General features: G+C 36.8%; 1 protein-coding gene across 1 annotated transcript in view; it reads right to left on the bottom strand.

The window, feature by feature from the left end:
- Ntng1 (netrin G1) overlaps positions 1–25,594 on the bottom strand; it is a 329,941-nt gene that overhangs the window by 303,163 nt on the left and 1,184 nt on the right. The window contains exon 2 of the mRNA XM_033758073.1: positions 18,347–19,085. Within this exon, the coding sequence (XP_033613964.1) occupies positions 18,347–18,592 (246 nt within the window). The 5' untranslated portion in view covers positions 18,593–19,085. The remainder of the gene's footprint in view (positions 1–18,346; positions 19,086–25,594) is intronic.

The raw sequence follows: 25,594 nt of genomic DNA, 5'->3' as shown, positions 1-25,594 counted from the left end.
GTCTAATTGCTGTGGCTAATGTTTCCAGAACTATATTGAAGAGAAGTGGCGATAGTGGGCATCCTTGTCTTGTTCCTGATTTTAACATGAAGGTTTTCAGTTTTTGGCCATTCAATATGATGTTGGCTGATGGTTTTTCATAAATAGCCTTTATTAAATTGAGGTATAGACCATCTATTCCAATTTTTTGCAGGGTTTTTATCATGAATGGGTGTTGAATTTTATCAAATGCTTTTTCTGCATCTATTGAGAGGATCATATGGTTTTTGTCCTTGACTTTGTTAATATAATGTATTACATTCACTGACTTTCGTATGTTGAACCATGGGCATCCGAAATGAACAGACATTTCTCATACAAAGAAGTGAAAGCAGCAAGAAAATATATGAAAAAATGTTCCACATCACTGGTCATTCGAGAGATGCAGATGAAAACAACACTAAGATTCCACCTCACCCCACAAAGAATGGCTGCTATCAAGAAATCACACAATAACAAATGTTGGCGGGGTTGTGGGGAGAAAGGAACCCTCCTCCATTGTTGGTGGGAGTGCAGACTAGTGCAACCACTATGGAAATCAATATGGAGATACCTCAAAGAGCTTGGACTGGAGGTTCCATTTGACCCAGCCATCCCTCTGTTGGGTATCTTTCCAAGAGAACTGAAAGAATCATATCACAGAGAAGTATGTGCACCCATGTTTATAGCGGCACAGTTTGTAATAGCTAAATCTTGGAAACAACCTATTTGCCCATCCGTTGGAAACTGGATAAAGAAGTTGTGGTTTTTCTATAAAATGGAATATTACTCAGCCATAAAGAGCGAGAGAATAGATTCATTCATAGGAAAATGGATACATATTGAAGATATACTCCTAAGTGAAATAAATAAGTCCCACATGTGTAAATACCGAATAGTTTCCCTGGTGTGAATATTCTGCAACAATGCATAAGATTCTAATAAGATTACTGACATTTAGAAATGGGAGGAAAGGAGCTAAAGATGTAGGGAAGGTGTGATACGTAGGGGAAGAACAAAAAGGGAAAAGAAAAAAATGTGAGAGAATGAAAAGATGAAAATAAAGTGTTTGTAGATGGGGAGGGGAGGAGGGGGTGAAGGGAGGGCAGAGGTAAGGGGAAAAAAATGAGAATCAAGACTTGCCATGTAAAGGTACATGATCCCAACAATGAATGTAACTGTACTGTATCCCTAAATGTACCAATAAACTCAATAAAAAAAAAATAATTAATGGACAGCACAGCCATACATTTCTTACTGTCAACATGGAGCCACCAAAGGAAATTATTTTTAAATGATAAAGCTTTACAGTTTCCTTAAACTGGAATGTCCTTCTGTTTATTCTTTTCTCTCAGAGACATCTACTCTTTCCTTAAAGCTCAGCTCAAAGATCTTCTTTCATGAAGCTATCATGGATCCCTGGGCATCTGCAGCAAATACTTCTTTCTGTTCTCTCTAGCTCCTTTCTTCTTTGCAAATAATTATTTACTTTATAAAGGCTCTTGAAGCCACAGGCTGGCCTGTCATCATTATTACCATCATGCCCAGCACAGGGATTTGCAGTTTAACTGTGTGAAGGGCATACCATGAAGTTCTAGAATTCACATTGAGAGAAAACACTAAACACTCTGTTAGTCGGCTTTTCATGATCACAGTGAAATATCTGATCCAGGCTACTTATGAAGAAAATGAAGTTTATTTAGCTCAAAGATTTGGAAGTTCAAAGTTCAAGGTCAAGTACCCCCACTGGTTAACCACTGGAGAAGACAGAAGACAGGATAATATCATAATAGGAGTACAAGTGGGAGCAGTCACATCTTAATCAGGAGGCAGAGAAATATGAGTGGGGCCAGGTTTGCTTCTTTTACAATAACCCCCTTGCAAGATCCCATGAGAAAATACCTTAATTGCTTTTAAGGTCCTGCCCTAGTAACCTAAGGATTCTCCACTAGACCCCACAGCTTAAAGTCCATACCATCTTCCAATACTGCCATGCTAGGGGCTGAACTCTCAAAACATGAACTCTTAAAGGACACCCAAACCATATCCAAACCACAGCATATTCTCACAAAATATCCCCAAGAGTTAACTCTGCCAGATGCTGCAAGAAGTTACTTTGATGTCATAAATGATGGCAAGGAAACTAGAAAGAGAAGAAAACGCAGCAGAAAAGTACAGTAATGAAAATGAAGGTGTACAGAGCAGAGATTTAGAAAAGCAGGTTGATGGAAGGGTTCTTCAGTCTATGGTTAGATTTTAAAGCCCTCCTAGGCTTTAGGCAGTATTATAATTGGTAGGGAATACAGCACAGAACAAGGCTTTACTTCTATCCTTAAGGATTATAATAATTGACTGTTGGAGGCAGACCAGAAACTGGTAATTACAAAATTAAGAGGTGAACACCTTCTTACCTACAACAGGGCAGTTGGAATGAAAGGGAACTTTGTTTTTATATTGTCTTAAAAACATAGTTCACAGAAGTAAGAGTATTAGTAGCTAGATTTCCACTCTTGCAATAGCAAAGTTATTTTATTACAGGAATTTCAATTATAAAGATGCACCTCTTAATTAATAGCTTTATGAAGACAGATGCAAAATCAAAAACATCACTGAGCAAAGCTGGCATTTACAACATCCACACACGTCTTGAGAAGGGCCTTTATGTTCCTAACGCCACCAGCATTGCAGTTATGTACTTGTAGGGATGTAAACTTCTTATTAGAAATACCTGTCACAGTAGTACTTATCGGTGTGCTTGTTCAATGTGTTTCTCCTTGCTTTCCTGGTGAGCTCTAAGAGCTTAGGAAATGTGTCTGTTTTTACATCTCTGTATCTCTGACTCAGTACCTTTTCTATAGTAGGTGCTCACTGAGTTAAATTACTAACATTTGTCACTAACCATCCATTGTAATATAAGTGATATTTCTGTATGACCTGCAAAAGCTTTTTCCCTTTATGTAGTACTCACTCCAGAATGTAGTGTGAGTCCTGCACACAAAACATGTTATAACTGGGACATCTGCAGAATGCACAGGACTACCAAGCACAGTTGGGCAGTCTGAGCCCAGGCGTGCTGCATATGGTGGCTGAGTTCTACCTGGCTTTCCCTGTTCACACCATCATGCAAGACTACATTTACTGGAAGGAAATTGTATAGCTGCCAGTTCACATAGTCACTTTGATAATGTTACTTTCTGGTGTCTGTACAAAAACACATTATATCCAAATAACATTTGAAATTTGTCTAACCATGTTTTGCTTTGTTGATCATGAGTACCATAGAGAGCCCTGGATGCTTTTGAGGAAGGAGATAACATGGATAAGAGGGCAGCCGTAGGAACTCTTCTAGGCTACAACCTTTTTATTTCTATGTGGGACTTCATCTCACTTGCTAAATCTCGCTAACAGCCAACAAGTGGAGTTCGTTCCAATATGCCACTAATAAAGTGGGCATTTATTTTTTGCACAGTTATTTATTTTGTTAACATTTTCAGAGATAGTTATATTGTTTTTATGCATGTCTAATGCAATGTTAATACACTGAACCATTATAATCTCAGTGCAAATGCCATTGCATCCATGAATGAGAATTTTAATGCAGTGTTATTTAGGGTATATTTCATTTTTAAGCCATAGTTCTGAAATTATTTTGGTTTTAAATACCTGGCTTGAAGCTTGAACCTCATAAGCAGTTAGTTATTGGATACTATTAACAACATCAGGGAAAGCCAAACAGCTTACAGAAAGGGGACATAATAGGAAAACAGTCAGAAATTTCTTTAAAGCTGAAAACAAGAATAAAGTGGATTCAACCTTTTAGTGATAGAAATAATCAACATAATGATAAAGGTAATTAATATTTATTGAATACTTGCTTATGCCAGGCACTATGTTAAGTACATTATTATCTTATTCTTCAGGATGAAGAAGTGAAATGATGTAATTAACTTTTATCTTGAACTTCATGCCCATTTGAATCCAAATAAAATATTTTAAGAGCATATCCGTTGCTATTAGACACTACACTTCTTGTTTTTTATCTTATTAAGTTTATTGATACTTTTTAAGTATACAGTACGATTACATTCATCATTGGGATCTTGTACCTTTACATGACAGATCTTGATTCTCATTTTTCCCCATACCCCTGCCCTCCCTTCATCCCCTAGACATTATAGTTCTGAATATCTGTCTCTAAATTTTCAAAACCTTAGAGTTGAAAAGATTCAAAAACTTTCTCTCTCACAGGGGAAATTGAGCCTTCCTAAGGAGAATATAAAGAGGTATAATATCTTGCTAATGGCACTCCTATAGTGACACCAATTCCTCCCAAACAAATGAGAAAATACACAATTTACGTGCTCATCCACCTCTCCTGTCAGTCTAAATGGAAACTTCCAGGCTGAGGTTTTAATTGGGAAAGAACCCTTCCCTCACTTTCCAAATTTATTATAGTTACTCACCACCCTCAGGTTTTCATCTATGAGACAAGTCATTCCAGTGATGGATGAGGCAATATTTATATATCAGCTTGCAAAGTAAGCAAGGAGACTTCCAGTTAAAAAGCATTATAAGACTACTATTATAATCCAGTAATAAAGACAGTGACTTTGGGGAAAAATTTCCTATGGTTCACCATTAAGAACAACTGTAGAACTGTGATTTGGATTTAAATTGTACAGGTTACAACACACGTTTCTAATAAGGTGGCCATGTCTAGGGTGCTACACTGATTATTTGTTGACTGTACAAAGATTTATGTTTAAAAGTTTATGTATAGTTAAAGTGGATATTTATTTCTTCGAAAGTCACTTTTTCCTGTTGATTTACCATTCTGAATATTTGTGAATGATGCTTATACAACTTTCAAGTGGCTTACTGTTAAATAATTAAAGATGAGAGATTAAGAGCCATGGTACATCTAGTTTTATCAAAAATCATGAGTAGATTGTAAAAGCTAACTATGAGTGTCCTCACAGCTAAGGAAACAAGAGAAACACAGTATCTTAAGTATATTTGATTATGTAATAAGAGGAAACATATCAGTAAACAAGACAAAGCAAACTCATGGCAGTGAGCCCTTATGATCTCTTGGTAGAAATGAATGTTGCATAATAACATCTGATGAAAATACTCATAGTCTACAACCCAGAAGACTGGCTTTGAGGTGCATATCCTGAAGACTGGTGCAAGTAGCTTGTAGTTGCAAAACAATAACAAGGAAACTTTCTAAATTCCGAAGAATGAGTAATGTATTTATACAATTTTATATGCATGTGCGTGGATGCAGCATTTTAACGTGAATAAACTACATTATGCAGAAATGGATAATTTACAAAAATAATGTTGAATGAAAATGCATAAGCTTAGTACAACACCATGAACTAGAAAAACAAGTTCAAGTTACTGTTTTCTTCTGGGAGAAGATAAAAATCAGGGGACAGGGACAAAGATTATTTCAAATCTGCACATAATGTCTATTTTTTAAAAAATGCTAATGAAAACAATATATGTTACCCCTGTTAATTCCAAGTGGTTCTTGTACATGATTTATTGTTTATGTACTTTAAATTTTTAATTAAGAAAAGGGTTATGATATTCTTCAGGATTAAGGGCCTTCAAGATTGGACTATACTGGCTGTGCTGAGGTCCTTAAAGACCATATGTAGAAGAAACCATAATCTTAGATATGAATATTACAGTCAAATTGATAAATCTGTTTTAAGAATTAGTTTATTCACTCAACACATACTTACTAGGCCCTCCTATGGGCAGACACAAGACACAGTTCTGAAATTTATATTCTCCAGAGAAAAATATATAACTGAGCAAATACATAACATAATAAATACTAGGTAGTTATAACTGGGGCAATGTCCAGTCAAAAGGTGAGCAGTGATATCTCTTTAGCTGGATCAGTGTTTGTGGTGTCCAGGAATTAAATATTTTTATATCACCCCTGTAATAAGTAGAGACAGATCAGGGATGTAGAGGGGATGAATTTAGATACAGGGGGTCAGACAGGCCCCTTTAAGAAGGTTTTCTGAACAGAGACCGGAATAAAAGGCTGCAGAAGACACTGCGAGTGGCTCCAAGTGAAGGGGCAGGAGCTCCCTGAGCATCACGAGGAACATCAAGAAGGAGCAGCCAGAGAGGAGCAAGCACAGTGGGAGCAATCGGAGCGGAGGCCTGAGCAGGGTACAGAGATTAAAGAGGGCTTGCCAGGTAATAGTGCAGATGTGGGTTTAATTTTAAACAGGCACAAAACTACAGGAGAAAAACGGAGTAAGAGAAGGACCTGACTGACCCAGATTATTAAAATGTTAGCCGTTCCTCTGTACCAATTAGGAATGGGCTCCTCCAGGGCCCTTGTAGCAACCAAAATCCACGGATGTTCATGCTCCTTATACGAAATGGTCCAATATTTGCACATACTCTATACATGTACTCTTTATATTACATTTCTACAATGAGATACCTCAAAGAGCTGGGATTTGAGGTTCCACTTGACCCAGCCATCCCTCTGCTGGGTATCTTTCCAAAAGAATTAAAAGAATCATATCACAGTGATATAGATGCACCTATGTTTATGGCAGTACAGTTTGTAATAGCTAAAACTTGGAAACAGCCCATTTGCCCATCAGTTGGAGACTGGATAAAGAAGATGTGATTTTTCTATAAAATGGAATACTACTCAGCCATAAAGAATGAGAAATTAGACTCATTCATAGGAAAATGGATACAAATTGAGGATCTACTCCTGAGTGAAATACATAAGTCACACATGTATAAATACCGAATAGTTTCTCTGGTGTGAAAAATTATAATGGTACATAAGATCCTAATGATATAATTGACAGTGTGAAATAAGAAGAAAAGGGCTAAAGGTGTAGGGGAAGTAGTAAGGGTAGGGGAAAGGTAATAAGGGAAAAGAAAAAAGAACATGAGAAAATGAAACATGGAAATAAAGTGTTTGTAAATAGGGAAGGGAGGAGGGGGTGAAGGAAGGGCAGGGGTAAGGGGAAAAAATTGCATTTCTAATGATAACTAATTCAATGTAAATGCAATGTACTGTATTGTTTTGGAAATGATGACAAAGAAAAATAGTTCATACATATTCAGTACACACAATTCTATCCAGGGTTGGTTGAATCTATGGCTATAGAACTCGGGGATAATATATGAAATTATATTTTAAATTATACATTATATAATATTTTCTGGAGTATATAATTTTGATAATAGGATAAAAGTGGGGAGCAGGAAGATTAATTAAAATAATGAAAATAAAGACTAGAGAAGAAACTGGTTGTTATCTCTGGGAAAGGTGAGAAATGGTTGAATTTGCAATGTATTTTGAAGGCTTGAAATAGGACTTGCTCATATAAGGTTATAAAGGAATTAAACAGTCATAGATTGCTTTGTCCTGACCAGCTAAATAGATAAACATAAGTTGTCATTCACAGATAGGGGAAAACCTAGAGGCAGATTCAATTTGGGGAGAAATCAAGAGATCTACAATGAACATGTTATGGTTAAAAATGCCTTCGAGACACATCATGTAGGCAGCTGGCTATATGGTAACAGTTGTTATTGACACTGTAAAACAAAAACAACACAAAACCATCATGTTAACTACTTTTCTCAACACCTCACCCACAAGAATGTGATTTTTTAACTAGTCAACAATTGCTGGCTTATTATTCTGGTTTGAGATGGTGAATACAATATGTACTCAGCTTTCTATGATTTCTAACAGCTTATTTCCATTTATATGAACACATTAATGGAAAAGAAAGCAAGAATGGAAACAAACATTGTTGATTGGTTCGCTTATCCTTGAATGAAGACACTCATCACATAATGTGTATTTAATACATTCCACGCACGCTGTTTACAGAATCCAATTTTCTGAGGTTATTTCAGATTTAAAACCTTTTAAAATAATAAAACTATGGTATTGCATCTCATAGCCCAAACCATAAATATGATTTCAAAAAAGGTGTTTACTGTGGATTTATCACACATGCTACAAATTTATAGAACAGTTTAAGAGTGGGACACAGGTCAAGAATTTCTTTATCAAGCTTCCAATAATTAGCTGGGAAAATTACTTAACTTCACGTCTCAATCGCTTCACCTGGCTAATAAGAATAATTATAAAATTGAGCACTACAAGAACTAACACAAGCCAAAAACTTAATATGGTTCATGGCACTATGTAAGTTCTTCATAAATATCCACTGCAGGTATTATTTGTAAACATGTAATACAAATTCATTTCAAAAAATATCCGGCAGGTTCTGCTGTGTTCATCACACTGACCTCCACACTGGCTATGTAGAGCATTAATCTGAGCGTGACTGTAGATATACTGATGAGAATCCTCCCTAATGGACACAGATTAATCCTTCTAAACTGAAATAAAAATCCACATGCAGTGCAACACATTGACCACCACCTCATTTTCCCTGAGCCAGGATCATGCCATCTTCTGTAACTTGTACAGACCCCCAAATGGAAGTCTCCTTTCCAATGACACACTTCAAATGGTCCAGTTTATCTTGTAGCTACCTGACCCACAAAGAAATCTGTAACTTTTAGGGCTGGGGATTTAGCTCAGTAGTGCTGCCACCTGCCTCGAAAGGTCAAAGTCCTCAGTTCTATCTCTGGTGCCACAAAGAAAGAATGAAAGAAAGAAAGAACGAATGAACGAACAAAAGAAAGAGAAAGAAAGAAAGAAAGAAAGAAAGAAAGAAAGAAAGAAAGAAAGAAAGAAAGAAAGAAAGAAGGAAAGAGAAAGAGAAGGAAGGAAGGAAGAGAAGTCTATGCAAGTTTTGAATGTCACTTTCAAAGAGATTAGGGACCACTGATGTAACTATCACCTAGAAGTGACCTACACATCTCAGCTCTCTATACTGGCAGACAATTTTTAGTTTTATATCTCCCACTTTCACGTCTTTTGGACCTTTGCACACACTAAAGTATCTTTCTTTGAAATATAGAATTCTTTCACTAGAACAACCTTCTAACTCCTAGGCAAGTTTCATATTCCTTGTCTAATCTTTTCTACCAATTGATAAATTCTTTCCTCATATAAATCAATGTAGAGGGACCGTAACAACAATCCTGAAACACAAGATTGATTTTTACACCGTACTTTGGAAGTTGTTTGGAAGTGTATTTGATTTCTTCATTTTATCATTTCCAAGACCGAAAGAGATCAACAAGAAAGAAACAAAAAGTCATATGTGGTGGGGAAAAATCATTGTGCACACATAACCTGGCGGTGTGTCGACGGACAGAACTCTGTGGACATGCAGTTTCGAGAATAAAAGAGCTACTGCTTTTGTACAGGAGCAGTACCCAGATCCGTTCTTCATTTACTATTTCAGAAGTCAGCTTCAAAGTAGGTCAAAGAGTGAAAAACAATTCTGGTTTCTTCCTCTGCTCCTTCCTTCCTTCCTTATCTCTCATTTTCATGGAACAGATACTATTTGAATCTATCTATTCCCAAAAAGAGAAGAAGCTTACAACCTGCCAAAGTCAGTAACTTCTTTTCCGATATTGTGCTTATGAGACAAGTTTTATCATTTTCTTCTATTGTAAGAAATGAAAATTCTGAAATTTAAAAATGGCATAGGAATAACCACTCCACTCATTGGCCTGGGGAATGAAAAGAGCAGATTTCATACCAGCAGCTTCATGCAGGGAATGTGTTTCAGTATGCAAGTGTTTCCGAAAGCACTGATTCAAAGTGAAAACAGACCTTTGCTTAGGGGTAGCACACATGAGTCTTTTCTAGCCCTGCGACTGTGGCTCCCTGCCATCCAAACCCAGTTCAGTAAAGTATAACATGTCCACAAAGGGAAAGGTGTGGAAAAGTCTTGAAATATGACCTCTTTTTTCTGGCAAAAAAAGAGAGATATTTCTATTTTAAATTGATTAAACTAGCAAAAACTGCAGTTTTTAAAAAGCTCAAATTTGCATGTGTGTATATGTAAAAGCATATAATTAGTGGTGGAGTTATATATATAAGGATTTGAGTAGAAACATTAGAAAAAGGCAAAAAGTACAAAGGAATAAAACTACTACACTTAGAAATAGAGAAATTTAGGTGTTCAGGAAACATTAACCTTTTCAATAAGCAAATGTTTTGGGCAATTTGATAAAACTGGTCAAGAGCCTCAAGACACTAAACAAACAACTTCATGTCTATAATAAACAATTATTTTAAAATACCAATATCCATATGGTAAAATATTATACAGGATTATATCTCAAGAATACAAAATTAAATTAACGAAAAGGAAATTATACCATGATATATACAGTATTTCCTCTTTTGTGCACGTTTCAAAAACAATGTTACATATAGTTTATTTTCAATCATTTGTTACATCAGAGAAGACTATGAAGAAAAAAAAAATACCAGAAACCATAACACATATCAAAGGGTAAGCCCTGTTTTGTGAAGTGTTTGTTCTGGTTATGTGGATACACCTGTGTTTACTGAGATTCAATATAAAATTTATCTCTTATCATAGGTCAATCTAAAGCAAGTTTTAAAGCCAAAGGTATAGTTCACAAGGAATCATTTACTCATTTTAAGCTTTTATTCCCAAAGAGGTCCCCTGGACTTTGCACTCCAAAGCTCTCTTTCTTCCAGAATGACTTTCAAGTCCAGACAAAAGAGAGCAAGACCCAGGTAGAAGGATGTGCCTAATTCCCAAGACAACCCTTTCCTCATGACTGACTTCAGTCCATTCCATTCCGTAGTAATCCCATTCTTGAGCACACAGGAATGTAGCCGTATTCATTAGCTTTGACTCAATAGAACACAATGAGCTCAACATTCTAAAAATATATCATCTAATGTGCAGACAGAGGACCCGTTTAAAGAACACTATTCTGCTTTGACCAATTCCCAAAACTACAGGAACAACATCAAGTTGTCCAAATGGAAAGATAAATAAAATGTTGCAAACCCATACTGATAAATATTTATAGCTATAAAAATCATACTTCTGAAAACTGTATGAAGAATAGGTACAGAAAATAGTAAATGAAAACAAAGGCTGAAAACTGCATATGATATGAGTTCAGTGTTGAAAATCAAAGGCTGATTAGCTGTATATTATACAATCCAAATTTGAAACAAAATATGTGTTATATTTGGGAAGAGAGAAATATAAAAGATATTGTAAAATGGTTTCAGGTTATGTCTTATATTTTATCTCTTCCCAATTATCTACAATAATCAAGAATTATTTCAAAAATATTTTAAAGGGTTCAATTTAAAATGGAAAACCTGGGCCAGGGATTTAGCTCAGTGGTTCAACCGCCTGCCTCACAAGCACAAGGACCCGAGTTCGATTCCCAGTACCAAAAAAAAAAAAAAAAAATGTAGAGTCCAGATGGATATTTACTTTCAGTAGCAGAGCTCAGACAAGATTTTGGCTCTGCTGTCTCTCTTTTGAGAGCATGCTCATGAGTTGCTCAAATGGAGTAGGTAAGTTATTCTAGTTGCTTCTTAATTCCACAGGGAAAAACCAAACATCAGATTTATGATGTAATTTCTTAAGAAATAAAAAAAATTACGGTAACTAAATATTATATTCAGTCAATTGACCGATTAATGACTTACAACTGTTTTTACTTATTTGTTGCCTCAGGTGACAGTCAATACTGTGAGGTATAAAAGCAGTAAAATGTATAGTCTCTGCTAAATTCCCACTATGCATCAAGTATGGTAGAATTCTCATGCATTCTCTCATATAAATGGTAATTCAGTTAAAGATCCAGAATAAAGATGCAACAAATGTATACACGGTCATATAAAATAAGGCGTATTAAGATGTTGAATGGTGTACAATTGAGCAGGGCTAACATATATACTGCATAGACACATATATCAACCTATATATCTAGATGGCTAGATAGGCACACAGACAAACAGATATAGCAAAAAGGAGTTAATTGATCACAAGAATTAGATCAGTTGACATTGGCAGGTGCGGACAGAAACTAACAAGTTAGATCTGAAAGAGTCCTTGGGATCACGGCGAGCAGAGTGGGGCAGACTACTTCTACTGAGAGAAATGATTTCTCTTTGTCCTGGTAAAGACAGAAAGTGACAAGAGGTGAGTGGCTTCTTGTGTAATTACACTAGTTCTCAAAATCAGAGGATGAAGAGCGGTGGGGAGAGGGAAGGGAGGGAGGAAGTGTGGAGAATATGCCTCAATAAACTACAGTAATTTAGGACCCTGCTTCTCACATTTTTCAAGTATTGTTCCTCTGGATTAAAAGCAGATAAGTTTGGGTCAGGGATTTATCTCAGTGGTACCACCGGCCTTGAAAGCACATGGTACTGAGTTCGACCCCCCCTGGTACTAAAAAAATAATAATAAAAGCAGATGTCACTTCTTATAGGATTGAAAGGGATAACTCAAAGAGGTCTACCAAAAGGCAGCCATTATTTGAAGTCTCACAGTTCATCTTGAAAACTCTTGCATTTTGCATTCAGTTAAATCCTTTCTCTAACCTTGGTGTGAATTAGGGGTTTCACGCAGATGAAATTGTCTTATCATACTCAGCATACTAAATAAAGGTGTGTGTGTGTGTGTGTGTGTGTGTGTGTTGTGTGTGTGTGTGTGTGTGTGTGTGTGTGTGTGTGTGTGTGTGTGTGTGTGTGTGTCAGGTTTCATGAATTTTTGTTCCCTCTCTATCCTGTCAGATATAAGAAATTATTCTACCATTAACCAGGTCACCAGACTGATTTAAATGCTGCAAGAACCCATCTGTTTCACTCAGCCTTTTTTCCTCTTCTTTTCTGACACCGTTTAACATGAGAAACTTAACAGCCCAGTAGTGTTTTTCAAGTGGCCCTTTAAGATGTTGCAAAATAATGTTTTGCCTTTAAAATCTGAGTGTTGCTCCTGCTTCTGTGTCGGCTCATTCCTGTCCCTGCTACTTTGTGTTAATTTTGCTCTGCAATCTTAGTTCTTTAGGTGTCAGCGACCCTGGGGTATTTAACTTTGACTCTCACCACGACAAGGTTTTACACATGCTGTTTGCACTGTTCACTTCCCTCCACACACACTAGTCTGCAGTAATACTAGTCTTGGCAATAATACCTGTGAAGCATTAGCCCAACAAAGACAAGGGCACTAATACACAGGGCATATACAGAGTACTCGCTGAGAACATGAGATAGGTTCAGCTTTTGTTACCCCTGCTATAGCTCCCTCTCACGACCTTCCCCATAAGCCCTGCATACTAAGCCAATGCAGGTTCAGCCCAAATCCAGTAGCTCCTTTCCAATCAGATGGTTAGTCTTTTGTCATCTACAGACTCCACTGGGCTGTAATAGAAAGTTTTGGGAAGTAAGTCTGTGTGCACCCAGGTTTTATTTATTTATTTATTTATTGGTACGGGGATTGAACTCAGGTCCTTGTGCTTGCAAGGCAGGCCACCGAACTGCTGAGCTAAATCCCCGGCCCTACACCCAGGTTTTTAAAAGGAGGTGGTGTACTTTATATTTGATGCAACAGATAAGAAGGAACTATTGCAGGCTCCTTAATAAAGATCTACTTGATGTAGTGGTAAATCAGAAAGATTGATCTCTGTGGAACTTAATGTATTACAAACATGAATTAAACTTTTCTAAGAAATGTCTAAATAATGAAGTGTTAATATTGAAAGAAGCAGAGGTTTTTTCAAAAATTTAATTCTGGCACAATTAAGGGATAAATCAGTTCAAATGAAAGATGTCACTGTTTTTAAGACTGCATTCATTTATTGAATTACCTTTCATACGAAAAAAGTGTATTTTTAAGATTATTCGATTATTATATAAGTCAGTGTAGTTTCACTTTTTGGAATAGCAATCTTTTGTAATTGAAAATGTAATCGTTTGTCAAATTAACTTCTCGAAGGCCACCTGATAGCCACCAGATGGCAACCTCAGATGATGTCACATCAGGAATTTAAATTATGGGAAGCCGTGTGACTATGCAATGCCACCCATTCACCCCATAGGTTCCTCCGGAATCGGAAAATATAAAGGCTTTCTAGCACCTTTGTAAGCTTCATTTGAATGTAATAAAATATGCTCTATCCACAATGCTTGCAGTAATTAAAGACTTTTTCCTTAATAGGAGCCTATCTAGAAATAGCCCAATATGGAACGATCATTAATAGACCTGTTAAGGTACTTGAATAAATACCTATCAAGAGCACAGCACACATTGGTAAATTTCCTAAAGAAAATCCATTTTCATTTCAAATTCTGACATTTTATTTAGAAAAATTATGCCCTTTCTTATAATTATTTCAGTAAATATAATGAGGGAACTGCTAACTACACCTCAGAGTACTTTATTTTCTCCATTTTTTAGTAATACGAGTCTCCTTGTAATTAAAGGCATGCTGCATTAATGATGCGGAAAGTCTCCAAGGGAAACACTTAATGTCCACCTCATAATATTATGCCAAAATTACATGCACAGAAGACTTTTTAATAATCTTTGTTTCCTAATTTGGTTTTGATTGGCTCTGAAATCCATGGCAGCACTCAAGGGCTCCCATTTCCACAGTCATCAGCACTTCTGCACCATAAATTGTACAAACGCACACGATCTCTCCTGTCTGTAGGCTCCTTTTCAAAGCTTCCGTTTAACTTATCCAGAAAATTAGCTTCAGGCTAGAGATAATTGCACATAATCTTGCCATTTTTAAGCCACTGGGGTGTTGCACGGAGAGATGACAGCTAAGTTTGTCTAAACACAATGAAGAAGTCAGAGCTTCGTGTTGTCCCTTCAGCTTTACACACAGGTTCAGATCATCCTATTTGGTCTCTATGCAAATGAAGCACATTGTTGTCGCTAGATCTGTGTTTTCTGACAAAACTGTGCCACCTGAAGCTTGTAATGTGGCTGAAAGGATGGGACCCCACAAATAAACTGATCCTGCCTAAACAACAAAACATGGTTAGACTCTTCTCCCTTGACAAAACAGAGATTTTCTTTTTCTTTAACCACTCTCAATTTAAAGGTAGTACAATAAATTTAAAAGAAAATGGATAGCTTACAAAACATGTAACTCATGTCCATACACCTTTCTCTGCTTGGCACTCCCATAAGTAGAAATGGCAGAATTCTCCCAGAAAACTATTGTTTATAAATGCTCGTACAATTAAAATACCACTATTTAAAATTACGTGACATTGAAGATTTATTAAATATGTCAACTAGCTTAAAAAGCAGAAATCAATTATTTAAAGGAGTCATATCCTCGTTTTCTCTAAATTTTCACGTTCGATTAAAATGAGTGCAACATTCATGAATGAACAGCCCCTGGCCAACAAGGATGGAGCAAACCAACGGGCAGCAACACAGACTCATAATCCACTGCCAATGAACTTCAACTTTACAGTAAATAAATCGGCTACAGGAATTACAGGACATTTCTATGGCCGAATTCCTCTCGGTGCTCAAAACTAATATAGTCATAGCTAATAAGGGGGTCACTAGCTGAGCAAAGGAAACCATTTTGCAGCACACATTTACATATCGGGGCTAAACAGTGACGTGCTTATCCGGCAGCTCCCCTGATGTAATAGGCCAGAACGACTCTGAGGGAGAAGGTTTGGATGCAGTGTCAAGGAGGAGAGGTCACCAAGTCATAACACAAGTGACTTTGTGGATCCCCATTAGACCTCGGGCTAAGGAGCACCTAAACAGGTCTGATAGGACCGCGTCTTGAAAAGGCTCCACGGTCTTTTGTCAGGAACCCTTACACTAAATAATTTCATGGAAAACCTAAACTGCCAAGAGAAATGTTGCTATATTAGGGCCATTATCCCCAACTTGGCACGTAATATGCATACGGATAGTCCCCAAGTGTGTAATCTGAGGAGAGATTATTAAATCAGTTGTGCCAATCAAATCCATATTAAGGAACACGAATTAAGGATTGATAGGTAACATCTCACAAACCTCATATGCTCTCTTGAAAAACTACTCTGCTCAAGTTAAATCCACCAAGGCTTCTTAATATCTGCGTCATAGTAAGATGCTGGCTTTCAAGAGACTGTTCTGTGGAGTTTCATGTGAACATAAAAAGTATATATCGTAATGAACTTGAGACCAGCAGAAGAAAATCATTTGAATTCTCTTTTCTCATCTAGTCTCTAACATCACTTAGCCAATGACTTCATAGGAATTAGCTTGCTTAAATACCTCAGATCATATTTCTATGAAAGGCAAGCACAGGAAGCCCCATAATATACCCTCTCCTGCTTATGATGGAAGAAAGAAGCTTACTGAAGATGCCCGCCAAGTAAACCTTTCCAAATGACGCACAGGAGCAGTGCTGAGCAGGCATTCTCCAGCCACAGACTGAAACCAGAAGAGCTGTACAGAGAAATCAGACCCTGAGCACATCGTGCGGGGTCTGTGCAAGTAGAAACACCACCCTAAAAAAGGATATTTGTGAATTATTAAACAATTTCAGAAATGGTATATTGTTACAAGTGTCATGTAAACTAATATATAGAGCTAGAGAGCTCTTAATAACACACAGAGTTGGCCCAGAACTCTTCCTCTGCTGTAAGGAGCAGAAGATTGCACAACCTACCATCTGAACAGCAAATTCAATGCCATCTTAAATTTGACCTTTCATGAGAAATTATTAAAGATCTTACCCCAAACCAACAAATTTCCCCGCTCTTTTGCAGATTTATTATACTTTTACTAGTATGTTTGAATAAACTCCTCAGGAAGCGTGCGGTTTCTAAAATGTAACTTCTTTGCAAAGCATATACCTGTTTCCCAGAGAGACGGGCCTCTCTTTGAAATATTTAGTCTTTCAGGGCACTTTAGTCATAGTGACACCTAATAGCCAAGCTCTTTTTCTCACTCTCCACAGAATCAGGTTTAGACTATAATTCAAACCAGTCCCTAAAGGCACTTCTGAAAAATGGCAAGCCCTTAGCTTTTAGGTGAAAGCACTCCTTATTGCTCAAAATTGTTTCTTGTTACAAAACCTTTTCTATAGTACTTGGTCTAAGATGATCTTATGCTAATTTAACTCACTGGGGACTGCGAACAGATGCTACTTTGATTAATAGTTTCACTATCCTGAAAACGCCAGGCCAGGTTCAAGATAAGAAAATCAAGTAAGAATACTATTAAAATCTGCCACATGATTATATCTGTTATGTGGAGAAAAATGGGATCACAGACCTTGCATCAAATAAAGACAGCCCATAATAAAAAAACAGCAACACAAACCAAATGAGCATACTGTCTGAATTCTTTAGTGTGTTAACTGACACCATTTAAATCACTAATCTCTTTACTAATACCCTACATGCAAACCATCAGCTGTATCCTTCTTGGAAACTCAATGTATCACCCAGTGCCGCTACTTTTTCACCAAGGAAAAGACTTATGTACACCAAGAATAATGCATTCTGTAACTTTTCCTTATCAAAAAGAGGGTATTTGAATTTTCATATCCTTGGTCATCACTTTCCAGTGAATGTTTTCAACATTCCGATATTCCTCTTTAAAATATACACACAAAATGGTGATCTTTGATATAAGGAGGCTATATGATTTGGTAAAAAGACTTCTGGAAAAGCATATCAGACTGTAGTCCCTCTCTCGTCTGTTGTTTTATTCACTGGTCTACTAAGCAGGGACTTCCAAATCACAACCACTTCCTGTTGACAGAAGCCATGACATCTAACCTCATCTTCAACTACACTGAATTTGGGACTGGCCTCATATACGAGTCTAAAGACACCTTCAAAGTTGGTTTGCCATTGAGTTTTACCTTAATGTAACATATTGGACTTAATCATATTCCCAATATCTGATCTGAAATTTAGCCTTCAGTAGAACTTTGTCTATCTACCTCAGTTCATGAACTTAATTCTTGCCATGATTCTGGTGGCAAACCAAATTGGACGAGAATCAAATACAATTCAACAGTTAGGCTCAATGTTGACCTTAGGGGAAAATTTGATTCGGTTCTCATCCAACTGGGCTTTGCCCAGAATCATGGCAAAAATTAAGTTCATGAACCAAGGTACCACTGTATATATTGCCAGTCTCAGTGAAACTCTTAGTTTGCTGGGAAGCAGAGAGTTCCAATGCATCAGTTGTAATTCTAGATGGTGCAAGCCTCCGCTGAGAATGAAGCTAGCCTGTTTACAGAAATCTGCCACCTTCATGAATTGAGTTCCATGCTCACATCTTGGAATGCATATGCAATTCAACCCCATTTATACGAAATATTCTACTCAAAAGCATTGCCTCACCATTGCACAGAATGACTCAGGAGGGTCTCCACAGGTAATATCGGGAGGATCCAGTTTCACTTTCAGATATTTGGTCATGTCCGTGGATTCTGGCTGACAGGCCATGTAATCCCACACTTTCCCTTCTTCTGTGTAAATCTGAGTTTTACACACATCATAATGTCCCCATACCAAAGGGTAGGGCTGCATCACCGAGGACACTGTAACCCAAAGGGTATGAATGGACAGGAATCTTGACAAATACATCTCTAAATTCGTTGTAGTCTTCGTGGCTTATCTGTAATCTGTGTCTATTTTACATGAACATATATGTGTCTCTTTATGTAGGTAGGTCTGTATACTTTTAAAAAGAGACAGAGGATGAGATTTCCAAAACCAATAGGAAGGATTTAGATATTGTGTATACTCAGGAATACTGATGACTTTGGTGGCAGCCTAACATACTTGTGGGTTAGGCATCAACACCTTGCGGCCTTTTCTTCATCCTAGAACGTATCTCTTAGACTCAGGTCTCGTTTGGTTTTGGCCAAAGATGTCCAGGAGCAGATAGCTTAGCAAAGTGATGACTCTCCCATTATGCATCTGATAACCCTGAGTGATCCTCAGTGTTCACGGCTCACGAGGGTGGTTCAGGCGCGCCGAGAGCGCTGAGATATCAGTATCTAAAGCAGAAGGACGAGTGTCTCACAGTCCAGTGTCTGCTTCCCATCAATCATTCTGTGCTTCTGGCAGCAGTATCCTTTTAAAAACAATAAGAGTAAGAGTTATTGTTCCACAATCAATGCATTACAAAATGTTTGATATGTTGACATTTTGGAGGTTTGAGGTAATACAAAGCAAATTGGTGTAATGTGGCTAACCTTTCCGCAGTTGCTTTGGCTATAATGAGCAAACCTGAAAAGTCATTCGTGCTGGGGAGGATTTTGACAAGAAGTGTTTAGCTCTTGCATAAAAAAGACAAGATGTGCATTCCAGGTGAGTTGCATTTCATTTCAAAAAGTATGCTTCTGTGTTTTTCTTTTTTTTGGGGGGGGTACTGGGGCTGGAACTCTGGTCCTTGCACGAGCAAAGCAGGCAGTGGAACCACTGAGCTAAATTCCATCCAGTGTGCTCCTTTCTTAGCAGAGCACACTGCTAGATTTAAATATTTCTTAATGATTGAGTTGCTAGAAAAATCTTTTAAGAGAACAATGGAGGAGATGAGTTTTTTAATAACAATGACAAAGAAATGACAACTATGTGTATGCCCCCTTTTTTTTTCTTGGCAAAGAGACCCTAAAAATCTCCAAATTCCTTGTACATTTCATTGCTTTTGTTCGCTAAAGTGAAAACTAGCTTTGTTGGTGTAAGCCTGTCCCTTTAGATTTCCTTATTATATTGGAAGAGTTTAGCAACCTTTTGTTTAGCTGCATTTACTGACAAAGATAACTTTGCCTCTCTGAAAAAAATTCCAGAAGTAAAACCAAAGGAGCAAATCTTCCTTTCATAAGAATTTCCTATTTTCTTTTCTCTTTTTATAGCTATTACACCTGCATTTTCAGTTACTTTCTCTAACAGAAGAGAATTTGTCCCAAAGGCACATATTATGGGCTGCTTTAAAAGTAAAAGCTCTGTAGTAAAAATGCACAATTTAAAATGCACATATAAAAATAGCTGAGGGTGAGTTAACAGGCCATGAAGCAGAATAATACGGCACTAATTCTAAGAGAAAATAAAAATTATCATTTAAAAGTCCATATGGTAAACTGACAACGCAGTCTGCATAGCTACAGACACAAGTCATTGATGAATTTAATTGGCAACTTTTCTCTTTAGAGATCATCGCTCAAATCTAAATAAGCATTAATACTTGGAATCCAGATGTTTGGAAAAAAAGGCGTGTTTTCTTAATTATTTGGTGCATAATCATACTCCAAATTATTAACTTTGAAAAAATGGCTCAAAAAGGATGAAAAACCCTGTAACTCTGGAAAATCCATCATAAATCTTTCAATTCACATTAAACAGTTTAAATATGGAAGTTCACTATCTTAAAACAATGTTATAAAAGGAATTCACTATATTTAAATAATGTACCATCTTAAAATGAACTAAGCCACAGAGACTATGAAATGCCAACAGATGGTTGAATTGTGTTTCCATAGCAAAGTAATTTATAATAATTGCTTTATAGATGCAAGCGCAATTTTCATTATATTCAATTCATAAAATGTTATCATACAGCTGCAATTTGTGATATTTTCTATTAGGAAAAGTGTTGAATATTTGAGTTCCTATGAAGCAATAATTAGCAGTGTGTCTAAACATGTATAAACTACAGATTTGAATCTTCCTCTTCCAGACTATATTGTGTTGAGCACATTTTGAAATCTTTAGCTAAAAAGAAAAAAAATCAGAGAATCATGTGTTGTGGCTACTACAGCTTTCTGTTTTTTTCAGACTCATTAGTAATTTTAATTTGATATTTTCGGCAACATCCAACACCCTGACAATTTATAATGCAGAAAGTTGTTAAAATGATGGAAATCTATAATTTCTAGATACATTTTTCAACTATGTTTATATTATAAGGGAAAACAAACACTTTTGGGGATGCAGGGAGTGGGCATTACAAGTGAGGCAGTGTAAAACCTACTAGGTCAGAAATTGTTAACTTCAATTCTTAGTTTCAAATACACTATAATTTATTTATTGAAAACAATATAATCAAAGACTTGGAACTGACTGTTTTGAAACTGAACTGAGTAGGTTGTGTTAACCTGTAATAAATATTATTTTAAAAATAAAACGTGAGGCATATATTGAATGATCCCTGAGATTAGCCTTCACTTTTTAAAAAACAATATGATTCTCTAAATCCACTTAACCTTGGTTATAGTTTCCTTAACCACATTTTTGACTTACTGTAACTTTGTAATAAAGGGTGACCGTACATTCTTACCTAAAAAATGTGGACACTAAGGAAACATATGAACCTGTTACTATCTCCTAACACAACAGCAATCCCAATGTAATGAATTCTTATTAAGGTATACCAGAATGATAATGATGGATCATTACACAGAATTATGGTCTACCCCATTGATCGAATTTACAGACGTGACAAGGAAAAATGCAGAGGAACGTAAGATATTTGAATATTAGGCAGTTGCAGGACTGTGCGACAGACATTCTTGACAAGAAGCAGCCAATTATAGCTTAAATTTCTGGCACATAACCAGTTGTGATTAATAGTTTTCCATTACATTACAGACATATTATTAATGTATTAAAAATGTCAAGCTTTGGCAAGCATTAATATAGCAAAGCTCAGTTGGTCTGGAGAATTTACATTTAATGAGCTCCCATTGACACAGAAAAAGACATTGACCACAGCATATTACAGAGAAGGAACAGAAGGTCACTATACTATTCTCTAACATCATTATTTTATTTCATTGTAATTTTTAATTCTGGAACATCACCTACTATGCATTCTTCATTTCAGTGTCTCCTCACTTTTCAGGGTGGCACATAGTACCTTTCAAAGAAAATCCTTTTAACTTCAAATTAGTAATAAATTAAATGTATGAACTTCCCTCACACACAATAGAAAACCTCTGCCTGTGAAAATCAAGGATTTGCTGCTGAAGTATAATTATGGAGTTTTCAATGGAAATAAAATGATACACAAATAGAATATTATTTACACTGCAACCTCTATTACCTAATGACCCTGGTTCCCATCGGGCTTTGCAGTCAACCAGGTTAAAATACCAACAGATTTTTAAATCCTAGGTCGTCAGGACAAATAGCTAAGCAAACCGATTGTGAGAAGGACAGTCAATGACATATGTTCAGATTTAATATACTAAACATATCCCTCCCTGCCCATAACTGAACTAATTGCCAAGTAATGTGGCTTTTGAATTTGTCTCCAGTGTCCAGATCACCCAAACAAGGGAAGCTTCAGAGGAGCTCTGGGCAGCCCCATCTCTGGTTCTTTAATTTGTCAAGCTTGGGGACTCACTGTAATCAAATAATGTCATTAGCTCTACCTGTGAACTCAAGTCCTTTTTGATTAAAAAAAAATGCCCATTAAAATGCCACAAATGCCCCCAAAGACCTCTGGCATATACATTTCAGAGCCAAGGAAAAAATATAAAATTATTTCATGGGCCTCCAGTTGATAGATATTATTCATCAGGGCTAAAATGCGCTATAAAATAGTTTTGCACAGATGGAACATATGTTTCTCCAGGATTCTGAAGCTAATTCCCTTACACCTTGGATTATCTTTGTAGAAGACATTTCATGCGCCCTTTCTGTCATCAGGAATAAATAAAAATCCTCCCAAGATATTATATGGAAATAATAATGATTAAAATTATAGGTAATGATGTTCCAAAGGCAATTTTATCAAGTAAGAGGAAAATATTGCCAGTAAATCTACTAACACTAGCTGGCTTTCAGCATTCATTTTATTATATAAAGTCACTAGGAGGTGGGGGTGATGGTAGTAGGCTATTTATTCCATAAATTTTCAGCTCTTTGGGGGCACCTGAAATAGACAGCTATTGACTCACTCTTCACAGACTTTAAGAATTTTATAAATATGCTTCTGAATGACAAGGAACAAAAGGAAAATTGACTATAATCACAAGCCATTGAGAGAAAAATAGAAAGAGGAAAAGATATACAAACTCTGTAACCTCCAAAAATTAGCACCTTCCAGCACAGCTATAATAATAATATTTATTACCTGAGCTGTTTTAACATATATTGAATGCTTTTTTGCACTTATTTATTTGTTGTGAAAAAGCATCTTTTATTCTTCTTAATGGGAAACACAGGCTGCTGTGTTGTTAATTGTCTCTCAAAATACAAGGAATTTAGCATGTACTGCAACATCATAGGCACATCTTACTGATTCTTGATTGGGTATTTTGAGCAAGTGCCTATTAGGAGATTCTTAATAATACAGGTAACACACTTTAGTATTTGAAAGATCTCTGTTTTCACCAAGAGAAGACCAAAGAGCAAAATTAGATGGCATATATTTTGCAAGTGTTTGGGAATTTGATAGTACATAAAATTATTTCAAAATCAGTGAAGTCTACAAGAAATCTGGTGTTTAATTGACCAAGGAGCAACAAATGTTTCCTTCTCACACAGGGACATTTAGAGATCCAATGTCTCAAACACACATCTGAGAAAATCTATTGCCACCTGAAGTTTTGGAACAAAACTCTGGGTCTGAAAATAAAATTAGTTTTGAAAGTATGCTAAAATCACATACTGATCTCTAATACAATATAATCCTCTCTCTCTTTCTCTGTCTCTCTCTCCGTCTCTCTCACACACACACACTTTTCAATATTAACATATAATTAGTTTCCTAAGTTGTATGAAAATTTATTCCTTTGCCTGTGACTTGGTGCTTCTGTAAGTTAAAAACCGCCTCCAAATCTGTACTTAGAAAACCTATCAACTAAATGTGTAATAGCTTAACTTTTAAACACATTGCCTGATGTTTTTCAGAATAATACTTTACCAGAACCAAAGACAAGTATTTGCACTAAATCCAAACATACAAAAGGAACTGCAAACTGTAGTAGCCTTTTCCTTAAAAGCTAACTTAGATCATTGTAATCCACATGCCTACCCAGTGAAAGAAAAATTTTTTAAAAATCTTAATAGAAAAGAGCTTTTTGTCTAAATAAATTGCTCCTTGATAAAATTTGTATGATTACTGCTCTTAAATCTCATAATAGGAAGTATCATCAAACTGATACCCAGACATATGAAATCCCACATACTCTCATGTTTGTCTTTAAAGATTAAATATATTTGATTTCATGGCATCCAAAAAAGAAAATATATCCCTTGTCTATGTACACTGGAGCAATATCACATGTGAAACCCTTGATGCATTTTTTTCTTTGCATGTTGATCCACACGTAGAGATACACATTTTATTTTAATGAAAAAGCCTGTCACTTAGCCTCAAAAATAATCTCAGACACTTATGGAATTGCTTTTTCTTTGCCAAACAGAAAGCAAGGTGGGCAAGGCATTCAAAGTGACACAGTTCAAAATACTTCATGAAATATGGACTTGCTGATCTCTTCACAGCTTAGAGATACTCCTCAAGGGCCAGGCAAATTTGAAGAGCCTTACCCTTCCCCAGCAAAGATTTCTGGAAAACTTTCCAGCGAACTTAACCCCAAGCATATTGAAACAAACGATTTTGATGGAAAATCTTTTTTTCATTTCTGCAAGATAAGAATATGTTTAGCATTTTCAGCCACAAAAGGAGACCTTATTTCTAGAGAAAATTTACTGCCAGGTTCACCATATGTTTAGTCGAATTCTAAATCTTACTCAGAATTTTCCATTCCAGCCATTGACAAACTCATGACAAGGAGTGCCTCTATTATTCCTTGTGGAGAGAAAAATGGGAGCGAGTGGAGAACGAAAGCCTCTACACTCTGATCTATACCTGATGTAACGATAGGGATTCAGCCTGAGATTTTTCCAAATGAAGTTGTCTTAAAACATTCCTAAGGGAATTTTCCTCCCTTACCTTGTAAAATGACAACCTATTCAAATGTACTGGGGGGGGGGCGTGTCAAAAAGGTTCTCAGGTGAGGTTACCAAAGTAAACAGCAGAGGGCGCAGTTTCTTTTTTTTAATCTAAGTTTTCTCTTGCATGAATTACTTAATTGGTTATTTTGGGCCCAATAATATTCGGTATTATTTGTATTATATATAGATATCCACCGATCCATACCAGAAAGCAAGTAAGTGTCCCTACTCTCTTCTTCCTCTGATTAATGTGATGCCAGTATCTCAGAAAATATTCCAAACAGCATTCCTACACCAAGTCTTTGCCTCTCAATTTTCCTTTCTCCCCAGCTGCACAACGTGGGATAGTAATGCTTTCATCTCTCACCAATAAAGGAGATTAAAAGAAAGGGACTACATAAACTCCCGGTGTAGCCACCAGAGCCAGAGGACTGGCAACAGGGCAAGTTTTTCACCAAACCAGACAACTGTCCAGAAAACAATAACAATAATAACCCTCCCGGGAGTCGTGCGCGGGCAGGTGCGTGGGAGGCAGGGGAGCGCCGGGTCCTAGTCGGTGGGCGCATCGAGGCACCGAGCCACAGACCGACCCGGCGCCCAGGCTCCGGAAGAAGCAGACGCGTAACCAGCCCGGAAAGCGCCCCCGGAGGACTTGAGTGGGGTGTGCGAGGGTGCGGGCTG

The sequence above is a fragment of the Fukomys damarensis genome, unplaced genomic scaffold (assembly GCF_012274545.1).
Source record: "Fukomys damarensis isolate Sample0158 unplaced genomic scaffold, DMR_v1.0_HiC HiC_scaffold_33, whole genome shotgun sequence".
In the NCBI taxonomy this organism is placed as follows: Eukaryota; Metazoa; Chordata; class Mammalia; order Rodentia; family Bathyergidae; genus Fukomys; species Fukomys damarensis.
This window is presented reverse-complemented; position numbering and strand designations above follow the sequence as displayed.